The sequence below is a fragment of the Heptranchias perlo genome, chromosome 39 (genome assembly GCF_035084215.1).
Source record: "Heptranchias perlo isolate sHepPer1 chromosome 39, sHepPer1.hap1, whole genome shotgun sequence".
In the NCBI taxonomy this organism is placed as follows: domain Eukaryota; kingdom Metazoa; phylum Chordata; class Chondrichthyes; order Hexanchiformes; family Hexanchidae; genus Heptranchias; species Heptranchias perlo.
The window spans coordinates 14578356-14601658 of record NC_090363.1 but is presented as its reverse complement, the minus strand read 5'-3'; the positions used below and the strand labels follow the sequence as shown (position 1 = coordinate 14601658).

General features: G+C 53.0%; 1 protein-coding gene across 1 annotated transcript in view; it reads right to left on the bottom strand.

The window, feature by feature from the left end:
• Nucleotides 1-1172: 1172 nt before the first annotated feature.
• LOC137305284 (collagen alpha-1(V) chain-like) overlaps nt 1173-23303 on the bottom strand; it is an 86580-nt gene continuing 64449 nt past the window's right edge. Inside the window, exons 37-44 of the mRNA XM_067974137.1 lie at nt 22973-23026; nt 21179-21214; nt 19055-19108; nt 17476-17746; nt 12113-12225; nt 10598-10666; nt 8235-8468; nt 1173-1326 (exon numbers count right to left, since the gene is read on the bottom strand). Coding sequence (XP_067830238.1) covers nt 1180-1326; nt 8235-8468; nt 10598-10666; nt 12113-12225; nt 17476-17746; nt 19055-19108; nt 21179-21214; nt 22973-23026 — 978 coding nt within the window. The 3' untranslated portion in view covers nt 1173-1179. The remainder of the gene's footprint in view (nt 1327-8234; nt 8469-10597; nt 10667-12112; nt 12226-17475; nt 17747-19054; nt 19109-21178; nt 21215-22972; nt 23027-23303) is intronic.

The following is a 23303-nucleotide window of genomic DNA, read 5'->3' as shown; positions in this document are numbered from 1 at the left end:
AAGAGTATAAAATGTGAGGGAGGGATAGAGGGAGAGAGAGAGAGAGAGAAGATGGCAGCAGGACATGGGGAGATCATGTGTTAGTGAGTGAGAGAGTGAAGGAAAAGAGAAAAGCATTGGGAGAGAGAGAGGGGGAGGGTTAAAAACACACGAGCCACCTACAGGGGTTTCTATACAGAAAATTAACACAACAAGCAGCAATTTATAGATATATTTTACATTAGAAATAAAAAATACTTACAAACATATAATAACACTCTGAGCACCTTTTTTTTAAAGGAGAGTAAATACAATTTTTTGGAGCACCATATTTACTAGTAAAGCTTCACAGACTTCATTCATCTTTTTATTTGCTGTTTGGTTCAATTTACGGCAGGTTTGCGAATTAAATAAAATCGTCTCTCTCTCTGTTGTGGTTTTATATTACAATCTATGGAGAACATTTTTAATAAAAAAAACACATTTCTCTTTTTGCCGCTTTCCTTAAACAAGAAAAACACCGACGTCATACCAGGCCGCTATCACCGCAGGGAAAGGGGCCTTAAAGGGCCAGTACGGGGTGGAGGGAAACGGTTCTTAAAGGGACTATACCGGGGGAGGGAAACTGCTCTTAAAGTGATAGTACGGGGGAGGGACACTGGTCTTAAAGCGACAGTACCAGAGGTGAGGGAGGGAAACAGGTTTTAAAGGGACAATATGGGGAGGAGGGAAACTGGTCTCAAAGGGACAGTACGGGGGAGGCGGTGGGAAACGGGTCTTAAAGGGACAGTATAGGGAGGGGGTGGGAAACGGGTCTTAAAGGGAAAGTACAGGGAGGGGGAGAGAAGCGTGCCTTAAAGGGACAGTATGAGAGGGGAGGGAGGCAAACGGGTCTTAAAGGGACAGTGCGGAGGGAAACAAGTCTTAAAGGGACAGCGGAGGGGGAAAGCAGTAGACAAATTGATATATATTTTTCAACACTTTGTTCTTCACACAAACATGTAACTGTTCTCTGAGGGTCTTCAGGTCGGAGAACACAGTCGTCATGGCAAGTTGCTCGCTGAGGTTTTCTCTCTTTTCCCGAGGCGTTGCTTGGTCGTACGACAGCTATGGATAAGGGGGTGAGGGAGTGGGCGAAAGGGGTCAGTGGCGGTGATAGTGACGCTGGTCGTGGTGAGGTGGGGGAGAAGGGGGTTTTTTTTAGCCCTGGAAGCAGACGGGTCCCACATCGAATCCAAACTTTTGGTTGGGTTCGGCAAAGTCGGTGAACAGCACGTCGACGAACGGCATCTGCTCCACCTGAGGAGTGTTGATCTCCAGCACCGTTTTGTCATTGCCCTTCCTCACCTGGGCCGGGACACAAGGAGACGGGGAGTTAGTGGGGCCGCACAGGAGTCAGACACTAAACAAGATCATCCCCACATCAACCGCACTCCACCTGTGTTTAGCTTTTCTGTCACTCCAGGTATTATCTCCAGGTTCCCCCTCCCCCCAGGATTACTCTCCAGTTTCCCCCTCCCTTTCTCTCCCCCCAGGATTAATCTCCAGTTTCCCCCTCCCTTTCTCTCCCCCCCAGGATTAATCTCCAGTTTCCCCCTCCCTTTCTCTCCCCCCAGGATTACTCTCCAGTTTCCCCCTCCCTTTCTCTCCCCCAAGGATTAATCTCCAGTTTCCCCCTCCCTTTCTCTCCCCCCAGGATTAATCTCCAGTTTCCCCCTCCCTTTCTCTCCCCCCCAGGATTAATCTCCAGTTTCCCCCTCCCTTTCTCTCCCCCCAGGATTACTCTCCAGTTTCCCCCTCCCTTTCTCTCCCCCAGGATTACTCTCCAGTTTCCCCCTCCCTTTCTCTCCCCCCAGGATTAATCTCCAGTTTCCCCCTCCCTTTCTCTCCCCCCAGGATTAATCTCCAGTTTCCCCCTCCCTTTCTCTCCCCCCAGGATTAATCTCCAGTTTCCCCCTCCCTTTCTCTCCCCCCAGGATTAATCTCCAGTTTCCCCCTCCCTTTCTCTCCCCCCAGGATTAATCTCCAGTTTCCCCCTCCCTTTCTCTCCCCCCCAGGATTACTCTCCAGTTTCCCCCTCCCTTTCTCTCCCCCCAGGATTACTCTCCAGTTTCCCCCTCCCTTTCTCTCCCCCAGGATTACTCTCCAGTTTCCCCCTCCCTTTCTCTCCCCCCAGGATTAATCTCCAGTTTCCCCCTCCCTTTCTCTCCCCCAGGATTACTCTCCAGTTTCCCCCTCCCTTTCTCTCCCCCCAGGATTAATCTCCAGTTTCCCCCTCCCTTTCTCTCCCCCAGGATTACTCTCCAGTTTCCCCCTCCCTTTCTCTCCCCCCAGGATTAATCTCCAGTTTCCCCCTCCCTTTCTCTCCCCCAGGATTACTCTCCAGTTTCCCCCTCCCTTTCTCTCCCCCCAGGATTAATCTCCAGTTTCCCCCTCCCTTTCTCTCCCCCAGGATTACTCTCCAGTTTCCCCCTCCCTTTCTCTCCCCCAGGATTACTCTCCAGTTTCCCCCTCCCTTTCTCTCCCCCCAGGATTAATCTCCAGTTTCCCCCTCCCTTTCTCTCCCCCAGGATTACTCTCCAGTTTCCCCCTCCCTTTCTCTCCCCCCAGGATTACTCTCCAGTTTCTACCTTTCTCTCGAGAAGGTGGAGAATTTTATTACGATAAAGTAGGCCCCGTTTCCACGGTGACTCTCTTGCACCTCGCCTCAGTATCCACTTTCTACGATGACCGTAGCCCAGCCCAATCCTCTCCTCCCTCAGTGCCCACTATCTACGATGACCGTAGCCCAGCCCAATCCTCTCCTCCTTCAGTGCCCACTTTCGACGATGACCGTAGCCCAGCCCGATCCTCTCCTCCCTCAGTGCCCACTATCTACGATGACCGTAGCCCAGCCCAATCCTCTCCTCCCCCAGTGCCCACTTTCTACGATGACCGTAGCCCAGCCCAATCCTCTCCTCCCCCAGTGCCCACTTTCTACGATGACCGTAGCCCAGCCCAATCCTCTCCTCCTTCAGTGCCCACTTTCTACGATGACCGTAGCCCAGCCCAATCCTCTCCTCCCTCAGTGCCCACTTTCTACGATGACCGTAGTCGAGCCCAATCCTCTCCTCCCCCAGTGCCCACTTTCTACGATGACCATAGCCCAGCCCAATCCTCTCCTCCCTCAGTGCCCACTATCTACGATGACCGTAGCCCAGCCCGATCCTCTCCTCCCTCAGTGCCCACTTTCTACGATGACCGTAGCCCAGCCCGATCCTATCCTCCCCCAGTGCCCACTTTCTACGATGACCGTAGCCCAGCCCGATCCTCTCCTCCCTCAGTGCCCACTTTCTACGATGACCGTAGCCCAGCCCGATCCTATCCTCCCCCAGTGCCCACTTTCTACGATGACCGTAGCCCAGCCCGATCCTCTCCTCCCTCAGTGCCCACTTTCTACGATGACCGTAGCCCAGCCCGATCCTCTCCTCCCTCAGTGCCCACTTTCTACGATGACCGTAGCCCAGCCCAATCCTCTCCTCCCCCAGTGCCCACTTTCTACGATGACCGTAGCCCAGCCCGATCCTCTCCTCCCTAAGTGCCCACTTTCTACGATGACCGTAGCCCAGCCTGATCCTCTCCTCCCTCAGTGCCCACTTTCTACGATGACCGTAGCCCAGCCCGATCCTCTCCTCCCCCAGTGCCCACTTTCTACGATGACCGTAGCCCAGCCCGATCCTCTCCTCCCCCAGTGCCCACTTTCTACGATGACCGTAGCCCAGCCCGATCCTCTCCTCCCTCAGTGCCCACTTTCTACGATGACTGTAGCCCAGCCCGATCCTCTCCTCCCCCAGTGCCCACTTTCTACGATGACCGTAGCCCAGCCCGATCCTCTCCTCCCTAAGTGCCCACTTTCTACGATGACCGTAGCCCAGCCTGATCCTCTCCTCCCTCAGTGCCCACTATCTACGATGACCGTAGCCCAGCCCGATCCTCTCCTCCCTCAGTGCCCACTTTCTACGATGACCGTAGCCCAGCCCGATCCTCTCCTCCCCCAGTGCCCACTTTCTACGATGACCGTAGCCCAGCCCGATCCTCTCCTCCCTAAGTGCCCACTTTCTACGATGACCGTAGCCCAGCCCGATGCTCTCCTCCCTAAGTGCCCACTTTCTACGATGACCGTAGCCCAGCCCGATCCTCTCCTCCCTAAGTGCCCACTTTCTACGATGACCGTAGCCCAGCCTGATGCTCTCCTCCCTAAGTGCCCACTTTCTACGATGACCGTAGCCCAGCCCGATCCTATCCTCCCCCAGTGCCCACTTTCTACGATGACCGTAGCCCAGCCCGATCCTCTCCTCCCTAAGTGCCCACTTTCTACGATGACCGTAGCCCAGCCCGATGCTCTCCTCCCTAAGTGCCCACTTTCTACGATGACCGTAGCCCAGCCCGATCCTATCCTCCCCCAGTGCCCACTTTCTGCGATGACCGTAGCCCAGCCCGATCCTCTCCTCCCTAAGTGCCCACTTTCTGCGATGACCGTAGCCCAGCCCGATCCACTCCTCCCTAAGTGCCCACTTTCTACGATGACCGTAGCCCAGCCCGATCCTCTCCTCCCTAAGTGCCCACTTTCTGCGATGACCGTAGCCCAGCCCGATCCTCTCCTCCCTAAGTGCCCACTTTCTACGATGACCGTAGCCCAGCCCGATCCTATCCTCCCCCAGTGCCCACTTTCTACGATGACCGTAGCCCAGCCCGATGCTCTCCTCCCTCAGTGCCCACTATCTACGATGACCAGAGCCCAGCCCGATCCTCTCCTCCCTCAGTGCCCACTTTCTACGATGACCGTAGCCCAGCCCGATCCTCTCCTCCCTCAGTGCCCACTATCTACGATGACCAGAGCCCAGCCCGATCCTCTCCTCCCTCAGTGCCCACTTTCTACGATGACCGTAGCCCAGCCCGATCCTCTCCTCCCCCAGTGCCCACTTTCTACGATGACCGTAGCCCAGCCTGATCCTCTCCTCCCTCAGTGCCCACTTTCTACGATGACCGTAGCCCAGCCCGATCCTCTCCTCCCCCAGTGCCCACTTTCTACGATGACCGTAGCCCAGCCCGATCCTCTCCTCCCTAAGTGCCCACTTTCTGCGATGACCGTAGCCCAGCCCGATCCTCTCCTCCTTCAGTGCCCACTTTCTACGATGACCGTAGCCCAGCCCGATCCTCTCCTCCCTAAGTGCCCACTTTCTACGATGACCGTAGCCCAGCCCGATCCTCTCCTCCCCCAGTGCCCACTTTCTGCGATGACCATAGCCCAGCCCGATCCTCTCCTCCCTAAGTGCCCACTTTCTGCGATGACCATAGCCCAGCCCGATCCTCTCCTCCCTCAGTGCCCACTTTCTACGATGACCGTAGCCCAGCCCGATCCTCTCCTCCCTAAGTGCCCACTTTCTGCGATGACCGTAGCCCAGCCCGATCCTCTCCTCCCTAAGTGCCCACTTTCTGCGATGACCATAGCCCAGCCCGATCCACTCCTCCCCCAGTGCCCACTTTCTACGATGACCGTAGCCCAGCCCGATGCTCTCCTCCCCCACTGCCCACTTTCTGCGATGACCGTAGCCCAGCCCGATCCTCTCCTCCCCCACTGCCCACTTTCTGCGATGACCGTAGCCCAGCCCGATCCTCTCCTCCCTAAGTGCCCACTTTCTACGATGACCGTAGCCCAGCCCGATCCTCTCCTCCCTCAGTGCCCACTATCTGCGATGACCGTAGCCCAGCCCGATCCTCTCCTCCCCCACTGCCCACTTTCTGCGATGACCGTAGCCCAGCCCGATCCTCTCCTCCCCCAGTGCCCACTTTCTACGATGACTGTAGCCCAGCCCGATCCACTCCTCCCCCAGTGCCCACTTTCTACGATGACCGTAGCCCAGCCCGATCCTCTCCTCCCCCAGTGCCCACTTTCTGCGATGACCGTAGCCCAGCCCGATCCACTCCTCCCCCAGTGCCCACTTTCTACGATGACCGTAGCCCAGCCTGATCCTATCCTCCCCCACTGCCCACTTTCTACGATGACCGTAGCCCAGCCCGATCCACTCCTCCCCCAGTGCCCACTTTCTACGATGACCGTAGCCCAGCCCGATCCTATCCTCCCCCAGTGCCCACTTTCTGCGATGACCGTAGCCCAGCCCGATCCTCTCCTCCCCCAGTGCCCACTTTCTACGATGACCGTAGCCCAGCCCGATCCTCTCCTCCCCCAGTGCCCACTTTCTGCGATGACCATAGCCCAGCCCGATCCTATCCTCCCCCAGTGCCCACTTTCTACGATGACCATAGCCCAGCCCGATCCTCTCCTCCCTCAGTGCCCACTTTCTACGATGACCGTAGCCCAGCCCGATCCTCTCCTCCCTCAGTGCCCACTTTCTGCGATGACCGTAGCCCAGCCCGATCCTCTCCTCCCTCAGTGCCCACTTTCTACGATGACCGTAGCCCAGCCCGATCCTCTCCTCCCCCAGTGCCCACTTTCTACGATGACCGTAGCCCAGCCCGATCCTCTCCTCCCCCAGTGCCCACTTTCTGCGATGACCATAGCCCAGCCCGATCCTATCCTCCCCCAGTGCCCACTTTCTACGATGACCGTAGCCCAGCCCGATCCTCTCCTCCCTCAGTGCCCACTTTCTACGATGACCGTAGCCCAGCCCGATCCTCTCCTCCCCCAGTGCCCACTATCTACAATGACCGTAGCCCAGCCCGATCCTATCCTCCCTCAGTGCCCACTTTCTACGATGACCGTAGCCCAGCCCGATCCTCTCCTCCCTCAGTGCCCACTTTCTACGATGACCGTAGCCCAGCCCGATCCTATCCTCCCCCAGTGCCCACTTTCTGCGATGACCATAGCCCAGCCCGATTCTATCCTCCCCCAGTGCCCACTTTCTACGATGACCGTAGCCCAGCCCGATCCTATCCTCCCTCAGTGCCCACTTTCTACGATGACCGTAGCCCAGCCCGATCCTCTCCTCCCTCAGTGCCCACTTTCTACGATGACCGTAGCCCAGCCCGATCCTCTCCTCCCTCAGTGCCCACTTTCTGCGATGACCGTAGCCCAGCCCGATCCTCTCCTCCCCCAGTGCCCACTTTCTACGATGACCATAGCCCAGCCCGATCCTCTCCTCCCTCAGTGCCCACTTTCTACGATGACCGTAGCCCAGCCCGATCCACTCCTCCCTCAGTGCCCACACTTTCCAGCAGTGATTGACTGCATAGCGATCAGAAGGAAACCCCTGGCTCATTCGCCCTTTTGTAACCCAGGCCCCTGTGACGGGGAATCCAGTTTGGATTCGTGTCCATGGACCTTCTGCTCTTCATGTGTTAGACGGTGAAACCTTTCTACATTTCGCGGATATTCTGTACACATCATGTTGAGTGATCAGACTGCACGATGGGAGATCGGGGTCATCACCGAATACGTCCAGGTCAGGTACAGCACGGGTTAGATACAGAGTAAAGCTCCCTCTACACTGTCCCATCAAACACTCCCAGGGCAGGTGCAGCACGGGTTAGATACAGAGTAAAGCTCCCTCTACACTGTCCCATCAAACACTCCCAGGGCAGGTACAGCACGGGTTAGATACAGAGTAAAGCTCCCTCTACACTGTCCCATCAAACACTCCCAGGGCAGGTACAGCACGGGTTAGATACAGAGTAAAGCTCCCTCCACACTGTCCCATCAAACACTCCCAGGGCAGGTACAGCACGGGTTAGATACAGAGTAAAGCTCCCTCTACACTGTCCCATCAAACACTCCCAGGGCAGGTACAGCACGGGTTAGATACAGAGTAAAGCCCCCTCTACACTGTCCCATCAAACACTCTCAGGGCAGGTACAGCACGGGTTAGATACAGAGTAAAGCTCCCTCTACACTGTCCCATCAAACACTCCCAGGGCAGGTACAGCACGGGTTAGATACAGAGTAAAGATCCCTCTACACTGTCCCATCAAACACTCCCAGGGCAGGTACAGCACGGGTTAGATACAGAGTAAAGCTCCCTCTACACTGTCCCATCAAACACTCCCAGGGCAGGTACAGCACGGGTTAGATACAGAGTAAAGCTCCCTCTACACTGTCCCATCAAACACTCCCAGTGTCAGTTTGTTGGTGAAAACGGGACAGGTTCATTCCCTGGCCACGCACTCAATGCGGAACCTGCCCAAATTCATTTCACATTCCGTAACAATGTTCTACAGACAAACAGGAGAGCGTTACTCGGGAAAGAGCAGAGACTGACCGCACAGCCGTCCACAATGGCCTTGATGTAGGGGTTGTTGTCGAATGACATCTCCTCGTCGTTGGAGCCCAGGAAGCGCATGGCTTTGTCGTAGTTGTCGGCTGCCAGCTGGTACCAGGCGACTGAGCGGTGGCAGTGATAGGTGAAGTTTTGGCGGGCTGCCACGCTCAACAGTCGCAAGAAGGTCATCTGGACAACGCCGATGGGGTTACTGTCAGAGTCCACGTAGGAGAGCTGGAGGAGAGGGTGTGGGAAAGAAAGAACTTGGATTTACATCAAGCCTTTCACCACCTCAGGATGTCTCAAATCACTCGACTCCCTCAGTACTGCACTCCCTCAAACAATACAGGACTCCCTCAGTACTGTACTCCCTCAGACAATACAGGACTCCCTCAGTACTGCACTCCCTCAGACAATACAGGACTCCCTCAGTACTGCACTCCCTCAGACAATACAGGGCTCCCTCAGTACTGCACTCCCTCAGACAATACAGGACTCCCTCAGTACTGTACTCCCTCAGACAATACAGGACTCCCTCAGTACTGCACTCCCTCAGACAATACAGGACTCCCTCAGTACTGTACTCCCTCAGACAATACAGGACTCCCTCAGTACTGCACTCCCTCAAACAATACAGGACTCCCTCAGTACTGCACTCCCTCAGACAATACAGGACTCCCTCAGTACTGCACTCCCTCAGACAATACAGGACTCCCTCAGTACTGCACTCCCTCAGACAATACAGGACTCCCTCAGTACTGCACTCCCTCAGACAATACAGGACTCCCTCAGTACTGCACTCCCTCAGACAATACAGGACTCCCTCAGTACTGCACTCCCTCAGACAATACAGGACTCCCTCAGTACTGCACTCCCTCAGACAATACAGGACTCCCTCAGTACTACACTCCCTCAGACAATACAGGACTCCCTCAGTACTGTACTCCCTCAAACAATACAGGACTCCCTCAGTACTGTACTCCCTCAGACAATACAGGACTCCCTCAGTACTGTACTCCCTCAGACAATACAGGACTCCCTCAGTACTGCACTCCCTCAGACAATACAGGACTCCCTCAGTACTACACTCCCTCAGACAATACAGGACTCCCTCAGTACTACACTCCCTCAGACAATACAGGACTCCCTCAGTACTGTACTCCCTCAGACAATACAGGACTCCCTCAGTACTGTACTCCCTCAGACAATACAGGACTCCCTCAGTACTGTACTCCCTCAGACAATACAGGACTCCCTCAGTACTGCACTCCCTCAAACAATCCAGGACTCCCTCAAACAATATAAGACTCCCTCAGTACTGCACTCCCTCAGACAATACAGGACTCCCTCAGTACTGCACTCCCTCAAACAATACAGGACTCCCTCAGTACTGCACTCCCTCAAACAATACAGGACTCCCTCAGTACTGCACTCCCTCAGACAATACAGGACTCCCTCAGTACTGCACTCCCTCAAACAATACAGGACTCCCTCAGTACTGCACTCCCTCAGACAATACAGGACTCCCTCAGTACTGCACTCCCTCAAACAATACAGGACTCCCTCAGTACTGCACTCCCTCAAACAATACAGGACTCCCTCAGTACTGCACTCCCTCAAACAATACAGGACTCCCTCAGTACTGCACTCCCTCAGACAATACAGGACTCCCTCAGTACTGCACTCCCTCAAACAATACAGGACTCCCTCAGTACTGCACTCCCTCAGACAATACTGGACTCCCTCAGTACTGCACTCCCTCAGACAAAATAGGACTCCCTCAGCACTACACTCCCTCAGCACTACACTCCCTCAGCACTACACTCCCTCAGACCTGACTGTAATGTCAGCAATCCGGGGGTGAGGTTTGATCCCACGACCTCCTGACCCCGAGGTGAGAGTGCTGCTCGCCTATCAGAAGCCACACTTTCCAGGTAAATAGATTTGAAATTGAGGACAAACAAAATGAGGAAAATAAGTTCACCATTGAACGCGTCAGTTAGAAAATGAATGAAACTAACGTTAGATTGGAACAGGACCTCCGGGATCTGATTAAAGAGAGGAAATAATGGGGCCAATGGGGTAACAGGCTGGACCCAGGTCCGGGATTTAATATTCTGATTGATGTGTAAAATTGGGCCTTGGGTGTTCATCTTATGATTTTCTATGCTGCCGTCCTCTTGTCCTGATGATTAATTCATCCCCGTGGTTTGGTTGTCTTGATGTGACCTCTCCTACCTCACCCAGATGCCCATTACATACACACACATCACGCACACATATAAACATATCCACACATGTACATACACATACCACTGTGGCCCGGTCTCCCTCACCTGCCCCGCTTAGTTCCCATTCCTTACCTGTGCCCCTCGTTTGAACTCACTGAACCAGGCCCCAGGGTACTCGTTGTTCCACGAGGACATCTTCACCTGGAGATCACAATCAGAAAGTGAGGCAGTCTGATGGACTTTCAAAGTCTCAGTCAGAGTCAGAACCAACAGTACAAGTGTGAGGATTCCCCACCCAGTATTCCCCATGAACCACATGGTACCAGATTGTGGGTAAGAGAGCGAGAGAGAGAGAGGGAGAGAAAGAGAAAGAGTGAGAAAGAGAAAGTGTGTGTGTGTGTGTGTGTGTGTTGGTGTGTCTGTTTTCTGCGGGGGCATGTGCTTGTGTGTTGGTGTGAGTGGGTGTGTGTGTTGGTGTGTCTGTTTTCTGCGGGGGCATGTGCTTGTGTGTTGGTGTGTGTGGACGCGTGTGTCGGTGTGTGCATGTCCGCGTGTGTTGGCATGAGTGGACATGTGTGTTGGTGTGAGTGGGTGTGTGCGTTGGTGTGAGTGGGTGTGTGCGTTGGTGTGAGTGGGTGTGTGCGTTGGTGTGAGTGGGTGTGTGCGTTGGTGTGAGTGGGTGTGTGCGTTGGTGTGAGTGGGTGTGTGCGTTGGTGTGAGTGGGTGTGTGCGTTGGTGTGAGTGGGTGTGTGCGTTGGTGTGAGTGGGTGTGTGCGTTGGTGTGAGTGGGTGTGTGAATGTGCATGTGTGTTGGTGGGCATGTGCTTGTGTTGGTGGGCGTGGGCACGTTTGTGGGTGGGCATGTGTAGGCGTGTGTCTGGGTATGTGTTGGTGTACATGTGGACGTGTGTGTTTGCTGTGTGCTCGTGGGCGTGACTTGGTGTGTGTGTGCCTGCGCACCTGTGTGCGCGCATTCCTGTGTGCGTGTGTGTAAATATGTGTGTGTACATGAATGTATGTGTGTGTGTTCATGTGTGTGCGCACATGTGTGTTAATGTGTGTTTGAATACATGTGTGTGTTTACATGTGTGTGTGCATGTGCGTACCTGTATATATGTGTATGCTTTTGTGTGTGTTTGAGTACGTGTGTGCGCACGTGCATGTGCATATGCATTTTTAAAAACTCATTCATGGGATGTGGGCGTCGCTGGCGAGGCCGGCATTTATTGCCCATCCCTAATTGCCCTTGAGAAGGTGGTGGTGAGCCGCCTTCTTGAACCGCTGCAGTCCATGTGGTGAAGGTTCTCCCACAGTGCTGTTAGGTACAGAATTCCAGGATTTTGACCCATAATTTTGTGTACACATGTGTGTGTGTGTGTGTGTGTGTATACGCGTGTATGTGTGAGTGTGTGCATGTGCATGTGTAGGCGTACATGTGTGTGTACATGTATGTGTTTAAGTGTGTGCACGTGTATGTTTTTATATGTGTACATGTGCGTCTGTGTGTGTGTACGTGTATCTGTGTACGTGTGTGTGTGTACTTGTGGAGGTATGTGTATGTTTGTTTGTGTACGTGTGTTTGTGTACGTGTACGTGTGCGTGTGATGGACCGAGATTTGTCCAGGATGATGCAGAGTCTTCACTCACCCCTTGGGATTTCTTGTCTGGGAAGAGGCAGGTCTCTCCACCAGCTGTGAAGTTGCAGTAAACCCTGAAGGAATCGGCTGAGCAGCCCTGGTTCGGGTCAATCCAATATTCACCTGAGGGGAGGAGGAGGGAGAGAACACAGTGTAAAAACCACATCCAATTAAAGAACCCTGGAGACAGAAAAACCTGGAGACAATCACTGTGGACAGACCAGGCAGCCATTTTGCACACAGTAAGGTCCCACAAACAGCCACAGAAGACAAATGGTCAGTCAATCTGTTTTTGGTAGTGATGGTTAAGAATACAAGAAACAGGAGCAGGAGTAGCTCATACGGCCCCTCGAGCCTGCTCCGCTGTTCAATAAGATCATGATGTGGAGATGCCGGTGATGGACTGGGGTGGACAAATGTAAGGAGTCGCAAAACACCAGGTTATAGTCCAACAGCTTGTGCACTGCACCTGATGAAGGAGCAAAGCTCCGAAAGCTTGTGATTTCAAATAAAGCTGTTGGACTATAACCTGGTGTTGAGCGACTCCTTACAATAAGATCATGGCTGATCTTCAACCTCAACTCCACTTTCCCGCCCATTCCCCATATCCCTTGATTCCATTAGTGTCCAAAAATCTATCGATCTCAGTCTTGAAAATACTCAACGACTGAGCACCCACAGCCCTCTGGGGTAGAGAATTCCAAAGATTCACAACCCTCTGAGTGAAGAAACTTTTCCTCATCTCAGTCATAAATAGCTGACCCCTTATCCTGAGACTATGACCCCTAGTTCTGGATTCTCCAGCGGAAAACAGCCAGAGGAACCAGCCTCTCAGCAACGACCCTGTCACGCCCTCTAAGAATTTTATATCTTTCAATGAGATCACCTCTCATTCTTCTAAACTCCAGAGAGTATAGGCCCATTCTACTCAATCTCTCCTCATAGGACAACCCTCTCATCCCAGGAATCAATCTAGTGAACCTTCATTGAACTGCCTCTAAGGCAGGTATATCCGTCCTTAGGTAAGGACATGGGAACTGTACACAATACTCCAGGTGGTCTCGCCAGAGCCCTATATAATTGCAGCAAGACCTCCTTACTCTTATATTCCAACCCCCTTGCAATAAAGGCCAACATACCATTTGCCTTCCAAATTGCCTGCTGTGCCTTTGTGTTAACTTTCTGTGATTCATGTACAAGGACACCTAAATCCCTCTGAACACCAACATTTCTTAGTCTCTCACCTTTCAAAAAAATATTCTGCTTTTCTATTCTTCCTACCAAAGTGGATAATTTCACATTTCCACACATTATACTCCATCTGCTACCTTCTCGCCCATTCAATTAATCTGTCCATATTCCTTTGCAGACTCCTCACAGCTTACTCTCCCACCTAGCTTTGTATCATAAGCAAACTTGGATACATTACACTTGGTCCCCTCATCTAAGTCATTGATATACATTGCAAACAGCTGAGGCCCAAGCAGTGATCCTTGCGGTAACCCACTAATTGCAGCCTGCCAACCCAAAAGTGACCCGTTTATTTTTACTCTCCTTTTTTCTGTCCCTTTACCAATCCTCTATCCATGCTAATATATTACCTCCAATCCCATGGGCCCTAATCTTGTGTAACAATCTTTTATGTGGCACCTTATCGAATGCCTTTTGAAAATCTAAATATACTACATCTACTGGTTCCCCATTATCCACCCTGCTAGTTACACCCTCAAAAACTCTAATAGAATGTTCAAACACGATTTCCCTTTCATAAAACCATGTTGACTCTGCCTAATCATAATATGATTTTCTAAGTGCCCTGTAACTTCGTCCTTAGTAATAGATTCTAGCATTTTCCCTACGACTAATGTCAGGCTAACTGGCCTGTAGTTCCCTGTTTTCTCTCTCCCTCTTTTCTTGAATAGTGGGGTTACATTTGCTACTTTCCAATCCACGGGGAGCGTTTTAGAATCTAGGGAATTCTGGATGATCAAAACCAATGCATCCACTATCTCTACAGCCACCTCTTTTAAATCCCTAGGGTGTAGACTATCAGGTCTAGGGGATTTATCAGATTTTAGTCCCATTAATTTCTCCAGTACTTTTTCTTTACTAATATTAATTACTTTAAGTTCCTCACTCTCATTAGACCTTTGGTTCCTCACTATTTCTGGTATTTTTTTGTGTCTTCCACTGTGAAGACAGATACAAAATATTTGTTTAACGTCTCTGTCATTTCCTTATTCCCCATTATAATTTCTCCTGTCTCTGCCTCTAAGGGACCCACGTTTACTTTCGCTGCTCTCTTCCTTTTTACATACTTGTAGAAGCTCTTTACAATCTGTTTTTATATTTCTTGCTACTTTACTCTCATATTAAACTTTCTCCCTCTTTATCAATTTCTTGGTCATCCTTTGCTGATTTCTAAAACCCTCCCAATCCTCAGGCAACATTGTAAGCACCTTCTTTTAATCTAATACTATCCTTAACTTCTCTAGTCAGCCACGGTTGGATCACTTTTCTGTGGAGTTTTTATTCCTCAAGGGAATGTATATTCGTTGAGAATTATGAATTATTTCTTTAAATGTTCACCATTGCTTATCCACCGTCAGTGGTTTGAGCCCATAATCCAGGCTGGCACTTTAAGTGCTTTCCCGAGGGATCGCCAATGTGACCTCAACAGTAAAAGGCAGATGCTATCAGGTTACCCTCATCACTAGGATCAGAGCACTTCACTCTCAATGAGGGCCAGATCCAGCTCAGCTCCAACTGAGGCAAGGAGTCCCAGAGTCCACGAGTCCCAGAGTCCACGCGTCCACGAGTCAATGGGGTAGATCTTGACTTTGTGCGACAGCGTAAAGCGGGTGATAGCGGATTGGCAGCCCGTTTTATATCACTCCCGATGTTTATTTCCGTTGATTCCAAAGTCAAAATCTATCCCAATGAGTTCTGATTACAGGCAGTCCTGAGACTAACCCAACCGAGGCAATAAGTCCCAGAGTCCGTGAGTCCCAGAGTCCGTGAGTCCCAGTCTCCGTGTGTCCCAGAGTCCGTGTGTCCCAGAGTCCGTGAGTCCCAGAGTCCGTGAGTTCCAGAGTCCGTGTGTCCCAGAGTCCGTGAGTCCCAGAGTCCGTGAGTCCCAGTCTCCGTGAGTCCCAGTCTCCGTGAGTCCCAGTCTCCGTGAGTCCCAGTCTCCGTGAGTCCCAGAGTCCATGAGTCCCAGTCTCCGTGAGTCCCAGTCTCCGTGAGTCCCAGTCTCCGTGAGTCCCAGTCTCCGTGAGTCCCAGTCTCCGTGAGTCCCAGAGTCCATGAGTCCCAGTCTCCGTGAGTCCCAGTCTCCGTGAGTCCCAGTCTCCGTGAGTCCCAGAGTCCGTGAGTCCCAGTCTCCGTGAGTCCCAGTCTCCACGAGTCCCAGTCTCCGTGAGTCCCAGAGTCCGTGAGTCCCAGTCTCCGTGAGTCCCAGAGTCTGCGTGTCCCAGAGTCCGTGAGTCCCAGTCTCCGTGAGTCCGTGAGTCCCAGAGTCCGTGAGTCTCAGAGTCCGTGAGTCCCAGAGTCTGCGTGTCCCAGAGTCCGTGAGTCCCAGTCTCCGTGAGTCCCAGTCTCCGTGAGTCCGTGAGTCCTAGAGTCCGTGAGTCCCAGTCTCCACGAGTCCCAGTCTCCGTGAGTCCGTGAGTCCCAGTCTCCGTGAGTCCCAGAGTCTGCGTGTCCCAGAGTCCGTGAGTCCCAGAGTCCGTGAGTCCCAGAGTCCGTGAGTCCCAGTCTCCGTGAGTCCCAGTCTCCGTGAGTCCGTGAGTCCCAGTCTCCGTGAGTCCGTGAGTCCCAGTCTCCGTGAGTCCGTGAGTCCCAATCTCCGTGAGTCCCAGAGTCTGCGTGTCCCAGAGTCCGTGAGTCCCAGTCTCCACGAGTCCCAGTCTCCACGAGTCCCAGTCTCCGTGAGTCCCAGTCTCCGTGAGTCCCAGAGTCCGTGAGTCCCAGAGTCCGTGTGTCCCAGTCTCCGTGAGTCCCAGTCTCCGTGAGTCCCAGAGTCCGTGTGTCCCAGTCTCCGTGAGTCCCAGTCTCCGTGAGTCCCAGTCTCCGTGAGTCCCAGAGTCCGTGTGTCCCAGTCTCCGTGAGTCCCAGTCTCCGTGAGTCCCAGAGTCCGTGTGTCCCAGTCTCCGTGAGTCCCAGTCTCCGTGAGTCCCAGTCTCCGTGAGTCCCAGTCTCCGTGAGTCCCAGATTCCGTGAGTCCCAGAGTCCGTGAGTCCCAGTCTCCGTGAGTCCCAGTCTCCGTGAGTCCCAGAGTCCGTGAGTCCCAGTCTCCGTGAGTCCCAGTCTCCGTGAGTCCCAGTCTCCGTGAGTCCCAGAGTCCGTGAGTCCCAGTCTCCGTGAGTCCCAGTCTCCGTGAGTCCCAGAGTCCGTGAGTCCCAGTCTCCGTGAGTCCCAGTCTCCGTGAGTCCCAGTCTCCGTGAGTCCCAGTCTCCGTGAGTCCCAGAGTCCGTGAGTCCCAGTCTCCGTGAGTCCCAGTCTCCGTGAGTCCCAGAGTCCGTGAGTCCCAGTCTCCGTGAGTCCCAGTCTCCGTGAGTCCGTGAGTCCCAGTCTCCGTGAGTCCCAGTCTCCGTGAGTCCCAGTCTCCGTGAGTCCCAGAGTCCGTGAGTCCCAGAGTCCGTGAGTCCCAGAGTCTGCGTGTCCCAGTCTCCGTGAGTCCCAGAGTATGTGTGTCCCAGAGTCCGTGAGTCCCAGTCTCCGTGAGTCCCAGTCTCCGTGAGTCCCAGTCTCCGTGAGTCCCAGAGTATGTGAGTCCCAGAGTCCGTGAGTCCCAGAGTCTGCGTGTCCCAGAGTCTGCGTGTCCCAGTCTCCGTGAGTCCCAGTCTCCACGAGTCCCAGTCTCCGTGAGTCCCAGTCTCCACGAGTCCCAGTCTCCACGAGTCCCAGTCTCCGTGAGTCCCAGAGTATGTGAGTCCCAGAGTCCGTGAGTCCCAGAGTCTGCGTGTCCCAGAGTATGTGTGTCCCAGTCTCCGTGAGTCCCAGTCTCCACGAGTCCCAGTCTCCACGAGTCCCAGTCTCCACGAGTCCCAGTCTCCGTGAGTCCCAGTCTCCACGAGTCCCAGTCTCCACGAGTCCCAGTCTCCACGAGTCCCGGTCTCCGTGAGTCCCAGTCTCCACGAGTCCCAGTCTCCGTGAGTCCCAGTCTCCGTGAGTCCCAGTCTCCGTGAGTCCCAGTCTCCGTGAGTCCCAGTCTCCGTGAGTCCTAAGACTCTCAGTCACCCACTGCCTGTGATTCCCAGGGACGGAAGTGTGAACTTGGTGGAGTGGCTGTGCTGTCCCACCGCCTTCCGTTTCAGGCCGGGTGAACCTGCCCAACAGGACAGTGAGATTTATTATTTCACGGGTACTCACCATCCTTGTAGTCTTCATGGCAGAGCTGCAGGTCCCTGCAGGTACGGGCTGGATTTTCCTTTGTTCCGATGGGGTGTTTCATCTGCTCGATCTCCACTTTCAGCGAGTTCAGGGATCCGAATATCTCCTCCATTCCATCGGCATAGTCGAGAATCTGGTCTCCCATCATCAGCTCGTCCGACATGATCTGGCTTCCATCGATGGGCACCGATCGCTTGCTCTTCTTGCGCCTCTGGATGGGCAGTGGTTGAATGACTTCGCCTGAGGGACCCTGAGGAAGACGAGACGGTGAAGAGATAGCGACGTGGGCGGCAGGTGACAATTGGTGGGCGGACTTGTCCCCTCGAAACCCTGAGGAGATGCCCAGAGCATCGATAGCACGAGAGGGATCTGAGAGTTAATCAGCGACCCGGCACTCCCAGCACAGATCCTCGCTCGAAGGCAGCCCTCTGTCTTTGGTACCCGATACTTTTAACTGTGCCACCCTAACCCCCTGCCCTCCTCCTTGAATCCTTTGCCCAACAGGGGACAACTTTCTTAGATCCAAGTTCTCCAGACCACTGTCAAGCTCTCCACCGCCCCCCAATCATGCTACGAACCAGAGAGACAAGTCCCGGGGCGGATGATCTTTCCGCATAACTCAGCCTTCTAACTTCGGGGAACAGCCTCATATCCATCCACTGGACCCCAATAATTCTACCTCTTTCCTGTAATACGGAGACAAAAATTCGCTTCCTCTACACTGTCCCATCAAACACTCCCAGGGCAGGTACAGCACGGGTTAGATACAGAGTAAAGCTCCCTCTACACTGTCCCATCAAACACTCCCAGGGCAGGTACAGCACGGGTTAGATACAGAGTAAAGCTCCCTCTACACTGTCCCATCAAACATTCCCAGGGCAGGTACAGCACGGGTTAGATACAGAGTAAAGCTCCCTCTACACTGTCCCATCAAACGCTCCCAGGGCAGGTACAGCACGGGTTAGATACAGAGTAAAGCTCCCTCTACACTGTCCCATCAAACGCTCCCAGGGCAGGTACAGCACGGGTTAGATACAGAGTAAAGCTCCCTCTACACTGTCCCAGTTGAGTTTGTGCAGCATTCTTAATTGCGCTAGTGAAATATCTATTTTTAGAATCAGCCGTCTTTGTGGCATCTCTGAGTGAGTTGCTGGTCTCTGGAAGGAGATTTTCATCAGATCATTCTGGGCTGGATTTGAACCCAGAGCCGTGAACTGAAACGACAGTGTCTCACCCACTGTACCAGCCTGCCCCAATCTCACTTCTATACAGGAAAGGCTGTCTGGAAACTGTAGATTTCTGCTCTTTGTCCTCACCGGAGGTAGGTGGGCAGCCCCGGACGAGGTGGGAATGGATAATTGGAGAGTACGACACAGCGGAGAAAAGTGGCCATCCTGACGTCTACCTTTGCACCAGGAGACGGTCCGACCCATCGGAGACTACGCCTCTCCCCAGATTCTCTCAGCTGGGTCAAACCTCATCGCAACAGCTATCTACTACGGCACTGTCTTCATGTGTAGGAGTGAAAGGGCAGAGAACGTAAGAAAGTCCGACTTACAGGAATACCAGGAGGACCAGGAACACCTCGCTCGCCTTTTGGACCAGCATTACCCTGTATAAATCAGAGGGAGAGAAGACACATTTAAACATAACAGCAACAACTTGCATTTATATAGCCCCTTTAATGCAGTAAAACGTCCCAAGACGCCACACAGGAGTGATTATCAAACAAAATTTGACACCGAGCCACATAAGGAGATATTAGGACAGGTGACCAAAAGCTTGGTCAAACTGGTAGGTTTGAAAGGGCGTCTTAAAGGAGGAGAGAGAGGCGGAGAGGTTTAGGGAGGGAATTCCAGAGCTTAGGGCCCATGTAGCTGAAGGCACGGCCGCCAATGGTGCAGCGATTAAAATCAGGGATGCACAAGAGGCCAGAATTGGAGGAGTGCAGAGATCTTGGAGAAAACAAAGGCAAGAGATGGAGGAGGAGAACAGTGGGTCACTCTCCCTTTAATAAGCGCTCCCTTGGTCGTACAATACTGCTCTTCAACGTTGGGGCTGAGGTGCTGTCATAGTTGGAACATTTTGGTCAACACTTGCACCTGAAGTGCCTCTGCTCCCCATTTCAACGAACGTGTGAACCCGGGTGAATGAGTTTCACACAAACACGTTACAAGTATCGTTTAGTCGAGCGCCCGCCCCTCAGAAACTGACAGAACCAGGACCAGGGCGTCCTCCCGATCTCCCGGCGTAACCCCGGTGGAAAGCCCTGAGAAAACGGCGAGGGATCGGGAGAACCCTCCTGCAGGAACTGGACGCCAAGACGCTCCGGCATCATCGGAAACCTCATTCCCGAGTCTCGGCACCGAGATTCCTCTGCAGAGTGATTCGTGCGGCAGCGTGCCTGAGCACGAGTGAAACTCATCTCAACGAGCGGTGAGAGAGTCCCGTGTCGATTACCTCCCAAAACTCACCCTCACCCAGACCCAGGCTGTGGTCACGCCCACTGCTCTTGCACGGATAAAAAGGGGGACATCGCAGTGTAACTCAGCAGGGACGGTTCCCATCTGGCTCCCGAGCAGATGAAAACCAGGCAGTTTGAGAACCCTTCCCCTCTCTTCCTCTCCCCTGCCTCGCCCGCACCACCCACAAAGGCCAGCCTCACGCAGCTGCGAGTTCACGGTATAACTCCAATCCCTGCTCAAAGTGACATGTGAGCCTCCCGCGAACGTTGAAGCTTTGGATGGATTCTTCTGAATGTGAGGGGAGAGTGGAGCCAATGAATTTATTGGGCGAATACATCCATATGAGACACAAGAGGGAAGCCTGAATGAGCAAAAGGCCATTCGGCTACTTTCTCCAATAGATCATGTACAATTCGCACATCATGGGCTCCCCCCAGCCTGCTTAATACTCCAAGCGAGGTGAGTGACAGCAGTTAACTTTGGTGAAAACTCCGGGGCAACAGTCTTAACATTAGAAACAACACTGCCCAATCTCGGCAAGCCGCAATCCACAGATCACATTCCCATGGCCCCTGAATGAACTGGAACCATTGTGATCATGAAAGACTTGCATTGATATAGCGCCTTTCACGACCTCAGGACGTCTCAAAGCGCTTTACAGCCAATGAAGTACTTCTGAAGTGTGATCACTGTTGTAATGTTGGAAATGCGGCAGCCAATTTGTGCACAGCAAGATCCCATTAACAGCAATGAGGTGATGACCATGTGTTTTAGATGTTGGTTGAGGGATAAATATTGGCCAGGACACTGGGGAGAACTCCCCTGCTCTTCTTCGAAATAGTGTCATGGGATCTTTTACGAACACCTGAGAGGGGAGACGGGGCCTCGGTTTAACGTCTCACCCGAAAGACGGCACCTTTGACAGTGCAGCACCTCCCTCAGTACTTTACTGAAGTGATCTATCGAGTACACGATCGTCTCCATCTACACTTCTCACTACAAACCCTCAGTCTCGTTCACCCATCTCTTTTTTTTCAAAGAGCTTCATTGACGCAATATCAACTGATTGCTTCTCCTGGGAGTCCAGTATTCCGTGGAGGGAAACATTCTTCCCCAAACAAGAAACTCTCCTTTTCCGTTTGCGTCCTCTAGATCTGCGATCGCGTTTTGCTTTCAACAACTGGCTCAGGATGTAACTGTGAAGAGGGTCGACTCACCATAGAACCTTTCGAACCTTTCGGACCAGCGGGACCCTGGAAGAGGAGGAGAGAAAAGGAACACAAAGTGAGGGAGACTGCAGTGAAAGTTTGAGTGCCTGCCCGTCAGCAAAGTCCCGCACTTTAAAGGGCGCAGCAGCACCAACTGAAGGAACTCCAATATGGACCATTGCATCGTGGATGACATCACCACGTGTACCTAGGTTTAGAAATACTGACGCCTCTGTATCAGCAGGTAGGAGACAACCTCCATGTTTCTTGTCAAGTTTGTGCTTCTCCAGGTAGAAACTTTCACAAAGAGGTGAAGGGATATCGGTGCAGGGGAACGAAACACACTTCCATTTCGTGTACCCGCGGCAGGTTCTCCTGTTCCTGTGGATATTGGATCACCTGGGCACAGGGAATGTCGGGGAATCGGGCAGGCTCCCTTGTGGACATGAACTCTCTGTCCAATGTCCCTGTACTCAAGGCTCCCGGGCAAACCGACAGCCTCGGAGGCAGGAACAGGACAATCGACCGCTCGTGTCAGTATCAAACACTCCCAGGGCAGGAACAGCATAGATTAGAGACAGAGTAAAGCTCCCTCTACACTGTCCCATCAAACACTCCCAGGGCAGGAACAGCACGGGTTAGATACAGAGTAAAGCTCCCTCTACACTGTCCTGTCAAACGCGCCCAGGGCAGGTATAGCGCAGGTCAGAGACAGAGTAAAGCTCCCTCTACACTGTCTCATCAAACACTCCCAGGGCAGGTACAGCACGGGTTAGATACAGAGTGAAGCTCCCTCTACACTGTCCCATCAAACACTCCCAGGGCAGGTACAGCACGGGTTAGATACAGAGTGAAGCTCCCTCCACACTGTCCCATCAAACACTCCCAGGGCAGGTACAGCACGGGTTAGATACAGAGTAAAGCTCCCTCTACACTGTCCCATCAAACACTCCCAGGGCAGGTACAGCACGGGTTAGATACAGAGTAAAGCTCCCTCTACACTGTCCCATCAAACACTCCCAGGGCAGGTACAGCACGGGTTAGATACAGCGTAAAGCTCCCTCTACACTGTCCCATCAAACACTCCCAGGGCAGGTACAGCACGGGTTAGATACAGAGTAAAGCTCCCTCTACACTGTCCCATCAAACACTCCCAGGGCAGGTACAGCACGGGTTAGATACAGCGTAAAGCTCGCTCTACACTGTCCCATCAAACACTCCCAGGGCAGGTACAGCACGGGTTAGATACAGAGTAAAGCTCCCTCTACACTGTCCCATCAAACACTCCCAGGGCAGGTACAGCATGGGTTAGATACAGAGTAAAGCTCCCTCTACACTGTCCCATCAAACACTCCCAGGGCAGGTACAGCACGGGTTAGATACAGAGTAAAGCTCCCTCTACACTGTCCCATCAAACACTCCCAGGGCAGGTACAGGGTTAGATGCAGAGTAAAGCTCCCTCTACACTGTCTCAACAATGTGCCCCAGCCCCAATTTTAGAAGAGTGCCCCCTCCAGCAGCAGAGAGGCGTTTTCCCATTTCCCACGGCAACCATCCAATATCCCCTCTGACTGAGGTTGCCAGCTGGTACCTAAAGTATCAGCAGTTTGATCCTGGGGACCCAGGCCCACTGGACCAGGGCAAGTCTCGGCAGAATCTAAGCTGAGACTAACCTGATAGGGTGAGATGAAGTAGGGTGGGAGGAGGTAAGTTACTGCCGGGCTAAGTTACTGCCGGGTACGGTGATGCTCTTGAGCTCAGTGCCATTAAACAGCGTTATCTCCGAGCGGTGGTTAAACTTACCGGTAAACCAGGAGGACCTGAAGGACCCGAAGGGCCACTCCCACCAGAAATACCCTAGGGTCAAGGAGAAGAAAAAGTGAAAAATAAACACGCCATTGAGCACGAGGGAAGCTCTTTACTGCTTTAGGTAACTTGGTGATCCCTGTGGTGGGGCTCATGGAAAAATGTTTCTCTGCTTCTCTCTCAATTTCTATTCTTTCTGTCTCCCTTTTTCTGCACTTGGTTCTGTGTGTGTGTATGTGTCTCTCTCTCTCTGTCTGTCTGTCTGTCTGTCCGTCACTCACTCCCTCTCTGTCTGTCACTCACTCTCTTGCTATCTGTCACTCACTCA